General features: G+C 41.6%; 2 protein-coding genes across 8 annotated transcripts in view; one reads left to right on the forward strand and one right to left on the reverse strand.

The window, feature by feature from the left end:
- Nucleotides 1–17,157, forward strand: part of LOC311258777 (nuclear factor 1 C-type-like) — a 109,797-nt gene that overhangs the window by 48,999 nt on the left and 43,641 nt on the right. For 6 of the 7 annotated variants that reach the window (XM_084355361.1, XM_084355359.1, XM_084355358.1 and 3 more), the window contains exons 5-7: nucleotides 2,935–3,009; nucleotides 6,687–6,761; nucleotides 8,533–8,665. In XM_084355361.1, the coding sequence (XP_084211487.1) occupies nucleotides 2,935–3,009; nucleotides 6,687–6,761; nucleotides 8,533–8,665 (283 nt within the window). Of the gene's footprint in view, nucleotides 1–2,934; nucleotides 3,010–6,686; nucleotides 6,762–8,532; nucleotides 8,666–9,030; nucleotides 9,149–17,157 lie in introns of all 7 variants that reach the window. The other variant, XM_084355363.1, reaches the window with a different exon arrangement.
- LOC311258045 (E3 SUMO-protein ligase ZBED1-like) lies at nucleotides 431–2,460 on the reverse strand (the record flags this gene model as incomplete). The annotated part of the gene is made up of 2 exons (XM_084354093.1): nucleotides 1,359–2,460; nucleotides 431–1,088 (listed from the first exon to the last, which is right to left on the reverse strand). The coding sequence occupies exons 1-2, from the start codon at nucleotides 2,432–2,434 to the stop codon at nucleotides 431–433; spliced, it is 1,734 nt and encodes a 577-aa protein (XP_084210219.1). The 5' UTR covers nucleotides 2,435–2,460.

A 17,157-nucleotide genomic window follows, 5' to 3' on the forward strand; every position in this document is an offset into this window, starting at 1 on the left:
ATTTTTTCAAATTGTAATACTTTTTTCAACATGAGAATAGACAAATGCTTGCTTTGTGCAAAAACAGGTTTATTTATTGCTACAATGAGAAATACTCAGTTCAAGTAACTAACATATGCAAACTGCATAGTAATGTTTATTACACAGTAGTGTGTTGAACTTCACACTCGATCCATTTAACAGAAAAGAATGCCCCTCAATGCACTGCATAGCAATTTGCATCAAATTCAAAACAAACAGGGTGATGCACAAAATAATTTAAAAAATAAAGTGTGCATGAGTGTTATAGAACATGTAAACAACTGTTATGTTATATTCAGCAGAGGCTGAACAACCCAACCTCCATCTCCTCTTTTAACAGACCAAATAAACTTAACTAAACATCAGCCTCCATTTCTTCTCTTTTTTACCAGACCAAATGAATGTCAAGTTATTTCTTTCCACTGAGCCAGTTGTTCAAACAGACAAGCCTGTTGACATTTTCAGAAGCCAGGGAGGCTCTCTTCTTATTCACAATATGCCCGGACAGTGAAAACAGCCTCTCGCATGGCACGGAGGTGGCAGGTGTTGCCAAGTACTTGCGTGCAAGGCGGGCCATCATGCTGTGTGCCCCTTCATGGTTGGACCACCACTGCTGCGGACAATCCTCCATGGCAATAGTGGGCTCCGCCTTGTAGCGCTCCACACAGCTCTCAAGGCAGTCCTCTTCTTCATCAAATGAAGACCCTGGAGCAAGCAGGAGAGCTAATCTTTTCTTAGGTGGCCCAGGTGCCACTGGTTGTTGTTGCTGTGCAGGCTTCTCCTTCCTGAGTAAGGCAGTGATCAAACGCCACACCTCAGCCCTGTCAGGTTTGCTCAGACACTTTAGGTCCTTAAACCTAGGATCTAGAGCTGTCGCAATCCTCAGCCATGCCATGTTTGTTTTGTCCTTGCGTTGCTCCAAGTCTGCTGTGAAGGTCTCCTTGAATCTAACCATGTAAGCTGGGTCATCCTCAGAGGCCTCCATGACTCGTGACAGATGGCATAAGGCTGGCAGCACTACTGAACAGGATACAAACTTCTCTCCTCCGAGAAGTTCTGTTATGTACCTGCAATAATAGGGGAAAGACAGTGTTAAGAACTTGTTACATTCACCCACAGAAGGGCTAAAGACCCCCCCCCCCCCCCCCTTCTTTACACAGACACACACACACACACACTCTCTCTCTCAGCTCTCTTACTCTCTCACACACACACACACACACACACACACACACACACTCACTCACACACACACTCTGTCTCTTTCTCTCACACTCACTCACACACACACCTAGAAACAATTATTGCATCAATGGGAGTATCAGACAGTAACTCACCTGCAGGGTTCCAGCACTGCCTCCAACTTCTGCAGTTTATCCAGCTCAGCTGCTGTTGGCATGGTGACCTTGGTTGCATGGAGGGCCAGGGCATCTCTCAGTGGTTCTTGATTTCTCAGAATACGCCTGATCATCTCCAGGGTGCTGTTCCATCTGGTTGAAACATCCGGTGTAAGCACCTCTTTAGTTTTTCCCCTCGCAACTTGTTGCTGCTCAAGCTCCGCTGAATTTGGCGCACTGTGCTTGAAATGGCCGACTACCTTTCTGCGTTTTGCCAGTGCATTATCAAATGGGCTGTGTTGTAGAGAAACGGTGATAGCTCGCTGGAGAAGATGTGCTGTGCAGGGCATGTGCTCAAACGGGAGCTCCTTAGACGCCGCGATCATGTTCCGTGCACTGTCGGTGGTCAGCGTGCTGACTTTCTCTGTGATGTTCCACTCTCTCGCTATGTGCATGAAATGCTCCGCGCACGTACTGGCGAAGTGCCTCTCCTCTGTTTTCATAACAGTTAGAGCTCGCGACTGAAGTCTCCACTCGTCATCAAAATAATGCGCCGTGACGCCGAGATAACTATGATTACTCAGTGAGGTCCAGTAGTCTCCGGTCAGCGCCACTGTGCCTGTCTGCCCCAACGCCGCCGCCACCTTGGCTCTCTCGTCCTCATACAGCTCGTGGATATTCTTGACCGTAGTGGCTCGACTAGGCAGTTCGTATGTCCAGTCCTTGGATGCAATGCGGATTATTTCTCGCAGACCGTCGTCCTCCACAATACTTATCGGCCTGCACGCTGTAGCCACCCATTTAGCGACTGCTTTTGTAAGTTTGCGGCTTGTAGAGTCGTCCACCTGTTTCCCTTTCAAATTATCCAGCGTGGTTTGCTTCATGCGAGGAGGGGGCGCCGGCGTCTCTGTATCCGCTGTGTGCTTGGCCGACAAGTGGTATTTGAGACTTGACGTACTCCGGTGGTAGGTAAATTCACGGTGACAATAAATACAAATGACTTTTGTCCTGTCACGAGAGCCATCTGGCAAGACTTTGTAGCTGAATTTGCCATTCAAAATACTACCACTTTCCATTACTGCTCACGGGGATGTAGTCTGTTGGCGGCATCGACCTCGGCGCATTGCTTCCTGGTTTTCCAAGCTACGGAATGGCCCGAGGTTCAAATGTCACTGCGTTAATCGCGCGTTAAAAAAAATAGTGCCGTTAAAGGCATGCTGCGTTAACGCGTTAATAACGCGTTAACTTTGACAGCCTTAGTATATATGTATATATATATAATCTTATAAATCTATAAGATATAGAAATCTATTAATCTAACTTGTGAATGTAACACCTCCTCTCATTCCTATAAATTACCGCGTGCTGACAAAGGTATATTCTTTCATTTTGTGCACATGAGCATTTCATATGCAGGAGGATCCTGCAGGGAGTGCTAGCAATCAATACCTTCATCTAAAAAATAAATCCTACTATATCCATTTAGTGTCCTTTCTGTTGCCAGAAACACTTTGTAATGTGAAAGACTTGAGGTGCTTTTTGATGTTCATAAGACCATCCCATTCTTTTTCTACAGAGGCAGAGCAGAGCAGAAGTCCCAGTCATACAGGAGTGGGCTCTGATCAGGAGGACAGTCGAACGGCTACCATGGGTAATGTAAAGGATCTTTCACAATAGAGAAATATTCTGTTTGTGTTTTGAAAATTCACTTTGTTACAATTTATTCTGTAATGTACACGCACATGTATAATCTAAATTATTTGTGGGGGCCGCTGTGGCTCATAAAGTAGAGCAGATCTTCCACTATTCAGAAAACTGGTTTGTCTGTCAGGCACTGTGCACCCTTTTTGATTTAGATTCAATTTGGCAATCAGAAATATTTATTAGAAGTTGTAGGATCTAATATACATTAGATCACCTTGGGGAACCACCCCCAGATAAATATAAAACAGATTAAACAATTGGCTTATTCTAAATTAATCACCACCGTCACCAGGCCTCAATTTCAGTTTTTGCCTCATTTCTCCAGGTTTCCATTCATTTATTCTTCATCGTCTTGTGTTTGTGTTAGTTAGCGTTCTAGTGTGTTGTTGTGTTTTGTCCCTTGTGTATAGTTCAGTAATAAATGTGTTATCTGTACACAGATTGGTGTGCTGGTTTTCTGTGAGCTCAAGTTCAGTCACTGCATGTCTGTACAATACTTTGTTACACTGCTACCTGAGTTTAGAGTTAATTCCTTTCCCTCATTTGGTGGGTAGGGGTAAGAAGTATTCTTGATAGTACAACAAGAGAAGTTATTGGTATTATTGAGTGGACTAGGTTGTCATCGCTGTTGACAAATAACTTAATAATTCTTATTGACGCATAAATGAATAATTATCTAAATTTTAATCTTACTGGGCCGATACTGCAACAGCAATTGGTGATCAGCCCCAAAAATCCTGATTAATGTACCCTTCCATTCAACACAATCTCATCAATGAAGCTGCTTAGAAATGGAATACTTTGGGCTTAAGTACAACACTCTGCAACTGGGTATTGCAACAAGCAGACCCCAGACAGCTTGGATTAACAACACTGGAGCCCCCCAGGGTTGTGTGCTCAGCCACCCCCCTGTTCACACTTAAACCCATAACTGCACTCCCAGACATCAAAAGATGTTCAGTGTTCAGTGGGCAGATGACACCACCATCATCGGCCACATTATAAACAGCGATGGGAGTTTACATGTGGAAGAAATCAACAATCTTACAGAGTGGTGCACAGAGAACAATTTACTGCTTAACATCAGCAGAACCAAGGAGCTGGTTGTTGAGCTGGTGAACAGTTATAGGTTCCTTAGAATTACCATCACAGAGAACCTATCACCACCCTTTTTACAAAAGCACAGAAAAGGCGGAAACATAGGAAGGCTAAATTCCAGAGAAAGATTCTGGTCAACTCTGGTCAAAGTATCCTGACTGGAAACATCACAAACTGCCCAGAACATCACTGGTACCATCTACAGAGCATCAGTTACATCAGTGAAGTGAGATGTCTGCACAGAGCCCAAAGATACTAAAAGACAACACCCACCCAGCCACAGTCTGTTCACCCTGCTGCCATCTGACAACAGATACAGAAGTATCTGCTGACATACCACCAGACTACAGAGCAGCTTCATTCCCCCAAGCTGTGAGAATCTTTGACTGAAGCAGTTGATTTTCATAGATAGATTTCATAGATAACACATAGTTGAACAGGCGGTGACACAAATCAGATGCACAGATGCTCTGTTGGGCTGATGGTCTCCCTGAACGTTGTCTGTGCTCCGGAGGTGATCCCACCAACCTTCTGGAGCAGTAATTCAAATTGTCCTTTGTTTAGCCTTAAATAGGCCTTGAACTGGGCTCCATCCAACAGCAACTCCTAGACAAGGCGATGATATTAACCATATTTTTGTCATGCACCCACAATCCCCCTACTCTGTGGCCAATAGCTAGAGCAGTGACGTCAGAATTAGTTTGTTTACATTATTCCTCTTAGTTAAAAGTGAAGTGATGGGGTAGTTGATTGGTTCTCCTGTCACTCCAAATCCAATCAAGCCAAAAAAAGTTAGTCCACTGGCTCAAGAGCACCAATTTTTCCTACAAGCTGATGTCAAAATGATATAGGTGGAGTCAATATTGTGGCAATGGGACCAAGCTGAAGACAGGATTTTCAAAAGATTTAAAGCTCTTCCCATCCTGTCAGTTGAGCCCTCCACTGTAGCTGTCAGCATTCCGTTGCATACACACTAAAGCAAAACTTTAAGTACGGCTCACATTTTTTCATGTAACTTTGAACTGTTCATGTGTCCAAAGTATGAATGATATGAATATGTTGAATTAATATGAAAAAGTCTTTGTGAACATTTTAAAGTTTGAAAGGAGTTTCTATGTGAATTTATGAAGGACTGGGAGGAGTTTGAAAGTGAGTGGGTTTGAAGGGTCTGGCAGCTGTCACATCTTTTGTTATATATCTTTAAATGTTAACATACAGCTGAAAATGAGAACAGAAAACCACAAGTTTCCCAAATTCACATATCTCCATAATGAAGAATACGGCCAGTAACTGTTGTTGTTCTTGCCACGTCACATACCTCAAGCATTCACAACCAATAAAGAAAGAAAGAAAAAAAGTGTGACTGCTCCAACAATAAGAAAGAATAAGAAAGAATACAACAACGTAGTGTGACTGCTGCCAATAAAGATGTAGGATACCATAGTGTAATTGCAAGAAATTGACAAAATATTGTGCAACACAAGAAATGTTGTTAATGCCTGCACGCTACAACTGAGCTAAAGTTTGAAGTGCTTCTTAGTGCTTCTGAATAAAGTGTTTCTTTTGTATTTCCAACTGACCAGATGTGTTGGGGGGCATTGTTTCATTGATTTATTTTGAAAATCCAAGGCAGTAATCTTGGCTCTCTGAAAGTGATGGGTGATCTTTAGAGGCTCTTGCATGCTCAGTTTTTAAGCTAGTGTGAAGCCAGTGTTGTCATACAGTAGCTAACCTGTCATAAGATTGTAATGAACCCGTTGATACCAAACATGTCTTGCTAGCTTACTGGTAAAGGTTCAAGTTCAAATGTATTTGTCTCTGAAGGCCAAATGGTTTCGCAGCATAGAGTACTACATAATAAAAAAACAACAAACATGAGAGAACATAGGCTAAATTTAGCTCCAAAGTTGAGGTCTGCAACACCTCAATCTCAAATAATTGCTTGTCAGAACTTTTAGTAGCCACCCATGTGCTCCCCTTGTCTCACGCTCTCTGTAGGACAAGGAACCTGCTGCTTCTCCACACTCAGTAGCTGTTTCTGAACTGCGGTTAATGATGTTAAGCTTTACTAGCCAACAAGACATCATAAAGTAACCACCATAACATTGTCACTGGCCTCCAAGTCAGTACCCAAAACTTACTGGCTTTTCAATCAGTTGGCTTCTGCACATGTGCTCTCTCAACAGAGATTAGGAGGAAACAGGATCCTTCCTTAGCTACATCAAAAAATATGTGTCTAATTCAGAGATATTATTTGATTAAGACTTATTTATGTTTAACTTTTTTTAAGTTTTAAAATGCAGATGTCTCAATGCAGTCTGATGAGGTATATATTCTGCTGCTTTTTACTGTTCTGTGTTTTGCAACATTGAATATGACATAGAAAAAAAAAACCTCAATGGCAAACTGGTCTACTGGCAATTGTGGGTTCAATGGTGGGTTTCCCCTGTATTTAAGATAAACTGCATACTGACTAATTTTGGTGTAAAATTGTATTAATGTGTAACTGCTGTTGTGTTTCTACAGATGGTCCAGAGTATCAGGAGAGTTTTGTGACATCAGGAGTTTTCAGTGTCACTGAGCTGGTCCAAGTCTCAAGAAGTAAGTCTTCTTTATTGTTAGCTTTAGCTTTTACCCAACTAAACTAATACCATTTATTGTAACACCAACCCTTTATGTATTAGTTTACATTCAGCATATCACATCATCTGACAACTCAAGAGGGTTGTATGATTGCAGGGTTGGCCATAGGAAGGTTAGAAATTCTGTGGATTGACCATACAACAAAGGGGGGATAGGGGTGATAAAACAACTATTTAAGATCTATTGATATATTTTCAAGCAAGGTATAGTTTGAGACAATACTGTACTGTATACTGATATAGTGTAAAGTTGCACTACATAACGCCTTTCTTCCATCTCTCAGTCATTCTCCGCACAGCTCCACCTCACTCACTGACAAGTTCTCCTATAACATTGAGAAGACACAGCGCACACTGCTACTCTATTTGAATCAGTATGGTAATAATTCTAAAATGCAACATTGTTATATGTAACATACGTATATGTTGCACATGCTATGCAAAATCAGTCTGTGAGAAATGAGATCACTGTGCTGCATGTGTGAGGGTTGGGGTTTTTGTGTGGACCCAAAATGCAGAGACGCAGGCGGAGAAACAGTCCAAGGGTGTTTATTTAACAAACAAATGTTAAACAATGAAACGTGAGGGCAGGCAGGATGGGTGGCGTGGTCTGGAGATGACGGTGAGAGTTTTCAGGTGGGCCAGAGGCGCTGAGAGCAGAGCAGAGAGACGCTGGAGAATCTGAATATGGAGGAGGAAAAAAACACAAGCACGAGTTAAGATCCAATCTCAGACAAAAAAGCACAATGGCAAAAAACACATAGCAAAACACACTAGACGCACGTAGCGACAAAATTCACTCAGGAAGTAACTTGAGCTCGACCACCATACGTGATGGAACAATCTGGCACTGAAGTAGTAGAGAGACCAGGATATAATAGCCAGAGGATGATGAGTTGATGGGAAACAGGTGCGTCTCTCTGCTGCAGCGGGGACCGGTGACCATGCCCAGGGACACAGACACACACAGGTAAAGAGCAGGTGAAGGAGTAAGGAGGGGGGAAAACAGACAGAGGAGAAAAAAAAACAAACAAAAACCCCCAACTGCCACGGCAGCACCGTGACAGCATGTGTGTGAGACAGAGTTGTTTGGTTGTGTGAGGCGAGGGTTTGTGTGCATGTTTGTGAGTGAGATGAATCATAGTACGTCACTATTCTACTGGGTGGTTGTAGTCTGTTTCGTGAAAGTGAGACAGATGTATTTACAAAGATGCAGTGCAGTTATGATAGACATTTCATACACAACACAGAGTGTCACTGTTACCCTCTCCCTCCCTCACCCTGTCCATGCTATATATATAGCGATGTATTATGTATTAATTTTATGTAATTCTTCATTTACATGTGGTGTGGCTGTATATTTTCATACGGGGAAGAAAATCCTGTCTTTGCATTTTCTTGTGATCACAGTACGTTTTGAAAAACTGCTTGTGGTATCTGTGGCTTTGACATACAACTGAACATTAAGCCCACTTAGTAGAAAACACCAAGATTTATATCATGTATTGCCAGTAGGCCTGAAAATACAGTGATATGGATTTTTGTCCATATCACCCAACCCTAATGCAACACTATATCCATAAAATTTGGGAAACATGATTTTCCAGTTACTGTTATTATGAATTGGAAGTTGATGTGAACGCTTAATGGAAAAAAAAAAAAATAAGAAAGATATTCAGTTTTCAGTGTGACCATCATTACCACATTGCATGTTCTCCCTGTGTGTGTAGCTCCAGTAGTCACAGGTGTAGGTCCTAGTTTCTCTATGGGGGAGCTCCAGGGTCATCTGGCCTACGACCTCAACCAGTCCGTCAACCAGCCAGTTAGCCTCAGACGATCTCTGGCCAGCACCTCATCTAGCGGGTAATCTCACACGCACACACACACACACACACACACGCACACACACGCACACGCACGCACGCACACACACACACACACACACACACACACACACACACACACACACACTGCATTGACATTGCAATTGGTTAAATGGCCAATGTTAGCAACCCTCAAACAACCTTTGAAGAAGACAGACCTGCCAAAATGTCCTAGTATGGCAAAGAAATTCCCCCTCTACGTGTCCTATTTTAAGGATCCCCCTAATTGTTTTAGACATAAATTGACAAGGAATAGGACAATTTCAAAGGCTCCACAAATGCAGCCACCAAATGCAACCTTCTTTCTCCCAAATGTGGAGGACATTATTGCTGTATCCTTTTCAGTCTTCAGATACTCAAATCCATTGTGGCCACAGTCTTCAGAGAATTTAGTCTTCCGAGGGGCAACACCTGTGGGTGCGGCACAATGAACTACTGGCTTCAACACATGCACTTTGCCCTGGTGAGTGTCCTTGAGGGGCTATGGTTTTCTCCAACAAAAGACATGCAAGTTCAGTTCAACTGGTGACTCTAATTAACCTGTGTGTGAATGTTTTTTATGTCAGCCCTGTGATAGACAAAATGGCAACCTATTTAGTTGTACCTCGCCTCACAACCTGTGAGTACTGGGATAGTGGGTATGATGGATGAGATTTACTTGAAATCAATTGAAATGGATAAAACTGAGATGCATCAAAAGCATGGTTGTGTCATGCACATATTTTTTTAGGGTGACCATGACAGTGACATACAAGGTAATTCGCAAGGTAAGGATATGTTTAAAGATTATAATAGAATCACTAAATAGTAAGTCAAAGATATCTATAAGATATAATTGCAGCGATTTCATTTGACTTTCAAATGTATTTTAATTGGGGGTTTTTTTATGCTGACCTTTACAGCAGCAGGGTGCCTTTGTCTTTAGCCTCACAGATGTGTTTTGATGACTGTTAAGTTAGGTGTTTGGTTTTTAAACTTGAACATGTTGTGAAATGGGAGGGGAGCAAAGAAAAAGGTGTGTCAGTAATTATCAAGTAAAGTGATGCTTTTCTGGTGCGAGGAATTGCGCTTGTGCGTTTGTGCTGTCACAATCGCGTGTGAGTTTTATGTCTTGCATTCAAAAGGTCAACAGCTATTTTTGTGCGTAAATATGGTGAACAGTGTAATATATATACCAATCAGCCATAACATTTAAACTACCTATGGTCTGGTATGGGGATGTTTGTAGTGGATCTCTTGGGTCCTGTATGTCAGGGTGGGGCCTCCATGCATGTGACTTGTTCTGGCACGTCCCAAAGATGCTCGATCATTCGCCTTGGGCTCTTTGTTGTGTTCCTCAAGCTGTTCCCGAGCAGTTTTTGTGGTATGTTTGGGCACATTGTCCTGGTGGGTGGGCTAATGCCATTGGGGAGTGCTGTTGCCATGGGGGGTGTACTTGGTCCACAACAGTGTTTGGATGGGTGGTGTGTGTCAAGAGGCATCCACATTTTGCCAGGACCCAAGGTTTCCCACAGAACATAGCATTGTAACAAGATGATCAATGTTATTCACACCTTCTGTCAGTGGTTTTAATGTTGTGGCTGATTGTTGTAAATCTATATGCTGTATAAATAAACATGTATATTCTGACAATGTGCTCTGTATACATATTTGGTAGTGATTGTGCTCTAACAGGGGGTAGCTACTATTGCTTCCAATGCCTTTGATTGTAGACATGTTTCCTTTGATGATATTAGCTCTTTCGAATGTCTTGCTACTATTTTAAATGCCAGTCACCCATATTAACTATCACTGTATACAGAGCTATCTATTATAAATACACTTTATGACAAAATTCTTATTGTTGGTGATTTTAACTTGCACACAACACAAATGACAAAAATGCTACTGATTTTATTAATCTATTAGAAGATCTTGGCTTCACACAACATGTCCATGGACCAACCCCCAATCATGGCCATACTTTAGATCTGGTAGTTAGTAAGGGGCTAAATGTTGATGTAGGTTCTCAGTCATCCAGGTCATGGTAATTCTAAGTGCTGTATCGTAGGCAACTGGACTTGTTTCAGTTTCTTGAAGACGGTTCACCTCTCATCCAAGAGGCTTCTTCAGTTCTAACTAACTGGAGGGGAGTTGTAGGCTTTTAAACTCTGTGTGGGAGTGTCCTTACAGAGTCTTTGGGGACACGTGTGAGCTCTGAGTTTCAGAGTCGTTAGGGCCACTTGTGGGTCGTTGATCCAACCGGCCTTCATGTGGGTTGCTAGGGCTAGGTGAGCCCAGGTGTGAATGGTTGTTAAGCTGTCTGGGGAGAGAACTCAGTACTGCATTGTAGGTGGGTGATAAGTAATGTCGTAGTCCATCTCCTCTGTTCAAAGTCGGTTGTTCCAGTTTGACACATATGGATTCCTTTACTCCTACTTCAAACCATCTGTCTTCTCTGGTCAAGATGTTTACATTGTTGTCCTCAAAGGAATGATTTGTCTCCCTCAGATATAAGCGGACAGCAGAGTCTTGACTTGAGGAGTTGGCCCTCCTGTGTTGTGCCATTAGTTTATGGAGATGTTGTTTTGTCTCCCTAGTGTACAGATCTGTGCAGTCCTGGCTGCATTGAACAGCATAAACTACATTACTCTGTTTATGCCTGGGTGTTTTGTCCTTAGAATGGATGTTTCTGCCTCAGTGTGTTGGTAGGTTTAAAGTGAACTGGAATATGATGTTTATTGAAGATCCTCCTGAGTTTCTCAGATGTTCCTGTGACATAGGGAATGACAATGTCACGTTTTAACGTCTCCTCTCTGTCTGCTCTGGATCTCTTAGCGGTCTCAGCCCGATGGTTTAAGGTTTAAGGGGTTGAATGTTGAAATGTCATCAATTAGAGATGTTGCTTTGTCTGAGAATTATTGTGTTGAATTTGGTGGGTCAGTGCCCATGCCCCAGAGGAACATTGAACCCACTGTAAAGAGAGTGGCTGAAAGTTTTATTATGCACATGAATATGTTGCCCTCACAAACCTTCCCTTCATCTGTTGATGCCTTAGTAAATGAGTTTAATTCAAAATTAGAGACAACAATTGACCTTGTTGCGCCGCTAAAACTAAAAAGACCTGTTTTAAAATGTAAGCCACCATGGAAAACTGAGACCGTTAACAAACTTAAAAGAAATTGTCGGAAAGCCGAGCATAGATGGAGGAAAAGTAAACTTCAGATTCACTATGATATTCTGTGCGACTACCTTTCAGAATATAATAAGGTGCTGAGAAATGCCAGACAGGCTCACTTCTCCGAACTTATAAATAATAACCAAAACAATCCGAGGGCCCTTTTTACAACCATCGACAGCCTGATAAACCCCTCTTCTAAATACCCCAGTGACTTTTTCTCAAGTACTAAGTGCAACTCAATTTTGAAGCCAACATTAAAAATATAATTTTACCATCTTAGAAACATTGCAATGGTTAAACCATTTCTTTCTCAGGCCAACACAGAAAAACATATGCTTTTATAACATCTAGACTTGACTATTGAAATGCTCTCTTGTAGCTGTTGGCCGCCTACAACTTGTTCTGAAAGCAGCAGCCCTATTACTAATGAAGACCAGACAGAGAGCACATGTAACACCTGTATTAAAGGCATTACATTGGCTGCCCTTTTATAATTGATTTAAAGATTCTCTTGCTAGTTTTTAAATCACTGAATGTCATGGCACCAGCCTATCTCTCAGACATGCTTTTTAGATCAGCTCCTCTGGAGCCGGTCTCCTAGTCGTCCCTAGGATTCTTGCAAAAACGCATTGGTAGTCTGCCTTTAGCCACTGTGGCCCTAGTCTCTGGAACAATCTGCCTGAGGATCTCAGAGACTCTACCTCTGTGGACATTTTTAAAATAAACTTTAAGACATATATTTTTAGCCTGGCTTTTACTTAAGGTGACTCATCATTCATTGCCCTAGCTTTTAAGTTCTATTCATTGGTGTTCTTAATATTTCTATCCCCTGTGTTTTATTTCTTTTATGGCTTTTATCGAATTACATTTTTTTTAGGCTTTTATTGCTTTATTGCTTTACTGTTGTTATCGTTTTTATTGCTTTATTGTTTTATTGTTGTAATTTCTACTTTAACCTTGCAAGTTGTTGCTGTTGCTACTTTTTGTCTGTGTTGTTTTCATCTTGCTCTGTGAAGCACTTTGGGCTGCATGCTTGCATGAAAGGTGCTATATAAATAAAGTTGATTTGATTTGATTTAAATGTAAATAATGTAACCCATTCTATTAAATGCACTCACAACTTCCTGCATTAGCGACCATAATGTAGTTCTGAGATTTAATGTATGAATATGAATTAATATATGAATGAAAAAATGTGTGAGTCCATGTGCACGATAAAGGTCCAAAGTGAGAACAGACGGTGCAGGTCTTAAAGGTCTCATGTGGGGGTCAAGCTTTGGCTGTGAAGTCAGATAGCTACGGGCACAAATGACTGGCAGAGGCTCATTGTGGTTTGGGAGGAGACATGAGTCTGTGGCTGAACCATGGGCCTTTTAGTGATCATATGAGTTCCACCCATGTTTTTAAAATTATTAGTTCAGAACCCCTAACTTTAACCTTGTCGAAAATGCATCAGAGTGCTGATTCTGTGATTCAATATCAATTCCATTCCATCTGATTACTAGAGAATTGCCCAGATCAATGAAATTACACAACAGGTTATTACTGCTTACTTGCACCCAGGCAGATTGTCACAAGGCACGCACATGCATACGCACAAGCATGCAGCTAACGTTAGCTAGTCATTGATGCCAGGAAGCTGAGTTAAGTTGGGTCGCACATTTAGCACAACAAGCCTGGAATAGAGAGTAGGCTTTACTAGGAAGGGTGATGGAGGCCGGTGAGCTTGATACTGTACCAAGCTTTTGCACGTGCAGAATTAGAGACACACACCCTGAACCTTTTGGAATCTATGTTGGCTACAAAGAAAAGCACCTCTTAGAATCAATTAAAAACTGTGGTCTTTGTTCCTTTGTGTCAATTCACTACCTCAAACTCCCCTCTAAGCCACACTCTCACTTATTTTCTTCCTCCCACTTGCTTATGTGGCTGAAGTCATGTCCTGTATGGAGAGAGAAATGTAAGAGAGAATCCACCAAGGCAGCTTTACCTCAATGTTGGCACCATTCTCTAGTGAACTTGTTGACTTCTCATATTTTATCAGGCTACCAAAAGATGAAATTTAATGTTTTCAAAAGTTGTCTCATGAGACTAAGCCTTTGTGGTTGACATGCACTGGCCGGTGGTTGTGGTTGTTTTAGTCCAGTGCAGTGAGGAGGGTCTGTGCTTCCTACACTAGTGTGAAGGCATCTGAATATGGCTCTGAAAGGACTCCAGTTCAGAAGTTTGCTTCTAGTGCAAAGAGAAAACAGTTTCTAAAAAACATATAAAAATAAATAATAAACCTTCATTGGACATATCCAGTTGAACAACCATATCATTATTATTATCAGTCTTATTATTATATTTATATAACCATGTCATATAGTTTCATTATATTGATAATAGTCCAAAGAAATTCCATATTGTCCCATTTAACTCATGCTAATACTAACAAGACATACCTAAGTAAGCAAAAGAATAGTATTTACAAGGTACAAGGTAAATTTATTGTCATTTTCTTAACAAGGGTTTAAAAAATAAAATAATTATTGAGTCCTGCTACATCTATTTTAGATAATGGAGTGTTGAGGATGAGTTCAGAGTCTCAGAGCCTGGGGAATGAAGCTGCTCCATAGTCTGGTGGTATGGCAGGAGATACTTCTGGTGTTGTCTCTTAGTATCCTTTGGGCTCTGTGCAGACATCTCACTTCACCGATGTAACTGATGCTCTGTAGATGGGTACCATTATATATATATATATAATACCAAAACCTATTCTGGTTTTTATCACCCACTGTAGGGGTTGCCTCCTTTTTTCTAAAATCAACAATCAGCTCCGTGGTTTTGCTGACGTTAAGTAGTAGACTATTCGCTGTGCACCACTCTGCAAGATTGTTGATTTCTTCCAAATGTGTACTCTCATCATTGTTTGTAATGCGGCTGATGATGGTGGTGTCATGTGCAGACAATAGTGAAGTGAGTTCTCCTGATGTCTGGTAGTGCAGTCATGGTTGTACAGTGTGAACAGGAGGGGGCTGAGCACCCAGCCCTGGGGGGCTCTGGTGCTAAGCACTAACGCAGAGGAGAGGAGGTGTGACTGCCAATCCAAACTCTCTAGGGTCTGCATTGAAGCCCAGAGTGTTCAGTTTTTCCAATCAGCCTTCATGGGCCTCACCTCTCCATTCATCCAGGCCTTCGGGTTGGGGAGGGATCTTACTGTCTTTGTGATTACCACGTCATCAACACATGTGCTGACATATGATGTCTTCGATATATTCTTCGAGTACAGTAGCTTGATCTGGGATGTTAGGGGTTAACCACGTCTCTGTGAAGAGAAGATTTCCCATTGCTGAGTGAGCCTCAGTCGCACCTCATCCACTTTATTCTCCTGCGAAAAGACATTAGCATTAGCACATTAGAAGAAGACTTGGTAGAGGAACTGCTCTTGGTTCAAGTCGCGTCAGCTTAGCTCTGATGCCACTTCTTTTTACCCTCTTTCTGGGGCGGTCACAGTGCTTTCGGTGATATTTTGTCTCACTGGTCTGGCTGGTTGCTCGGCAGATGCCTCTGGTGAAGATCCTTGCAGTCTGCTGCACTCGGTCCAAACCCCACAGTTCCTTTTCCAATGTTGATATGTGCATCTCTATCATGGGTTAATTGCGCTTCAGTAGAAGGGGGCATACAGATGACAATCCTTTCATATGATGTGCTTGCCACTGCATTACCACGATGACGCCGTGGCAGTAAAAGGGGGGGGGGCTGCACTTGATAACTGAAGATGCTAGGTGGCAGCAGAGTGCTTAAATCCTGATGATGACAGTAAAATCCTGATGAAGGGATTTTTATACCCGTTTGACAACAATGTGCTCAGCAATGGCAGAGTGGCGCTTTCCTTACTTCGGCTGGTTCTCTCCATAGGAAGCGGATGTATGTAGTCTAACGCTATGTTAATATGACTGCTACGGCTCATATTTAACTTAAACAGATCTTCTGTGAACTAAGTTAAATAAACTAAAGATGTGTAACTGCATATTTTTCAGTCAGCATTGCATATACTCACTTCTAAATCCCCTCTAATGCGCACCTTCGTTACATTGTTTGAGGGAACTATAGGTAACTGCATACTTGTGGAAGCGACCGTTACTAATGATAATCAATCAATCAATCAATCAATCAATCAAAGCTTGCGTTCTGACATATTGTATCTTGACATGATACTCCAGCTGCAGTATGTCAGACAAAAAAGCCCTGCAGAGAATAGTTAGAGGAGCTGAGATGGTCATTGGAGTTTCCCTCCCCTCTGTCCAAGAACTCTTCCTAAGCCGCTGCAGGAGCAGGGCACTGAACATCGTCAGGGACCCCTTCCACCCTCTCCACACATTCTTAGAACTGCTCCCATCAGGAAAATGGTTCCGGAGTCTAAAAGGCCGAACAAACAGACTAATCAACAGCTTCCTTCCAGAAGCTGTTAGATTGCTGAACTGCTGATCTGGAGCATGCGCACTACTGCACTTCATGAGCCTTAGTCATAGTTTTAGTTTTTAATTATTATAGTAATATATTGTGTGTATTTATTGTGTTCGTGTATGGGATCCCGGAGAAACGCAATCTCATTTTTGCTGCACTACTTTTGTATATATCTACTATTATATATACATTTCTCTTCACTGTCTCACAATATTATAATATTAGTCCAACTATTAGTCCATATATATATATATATATATATATATATAATGTATTTATTTTAGTAGGTTTTTTCTGATGATGCACAGCCACACAATAAAGGCTGTAAGATGAAATATCAGCGCATTAGCCTGAAATGAGCATTACTGCCAATATGATAAGCCAATAAGGTGACGCTTTAATTATGTGCATGCAAAGCAAACTGTTGATGAGGTATTTTTTTGCCCAATGAGCGTATACATTTTGATAAGCTAAATATTGGTTGTATTTTGTATTGTCTGCATCTGCCAAAGGGACATCACGCAGAGGGAGAGACCAGGACAATTGTAACAATTTTTCAAAAACCCCATGAACTATTTGGATACAATTGTTATGCGGGTAACTTGAATCTGTGTTCTACTTGTTAACAGTCATCAGATTTATTAACAATAAAGGTTAGAGTCACAACATTCATTGAAACACAAAAAATGTTACGTCTGCCCCCACATGCAGGGGCAAATGTAACAGTGATTTGTTTTAGGTCGGACACTGACAAAACCAAACCACTAATAGACGACTGAAGAGGTATTGCCTCTTGTGGAAATGAACAGATGAATCAATAAAATGAATTTATTCCCAAGGCAAAAATTTGATATCGACTTTGG

Source organism: Pagrus pagrus, assembly GCF_965226575.1.
Source record: "Pagrus pagrus genome assembly, chromosome: 6".
In the NCBI taxonomy this organism is placed as follows: Eukaryota; Metazoa; Chordata; class Actinopteri; order Spariformes; family Sparidae; genus Pagrus; species Pagrus pagrus.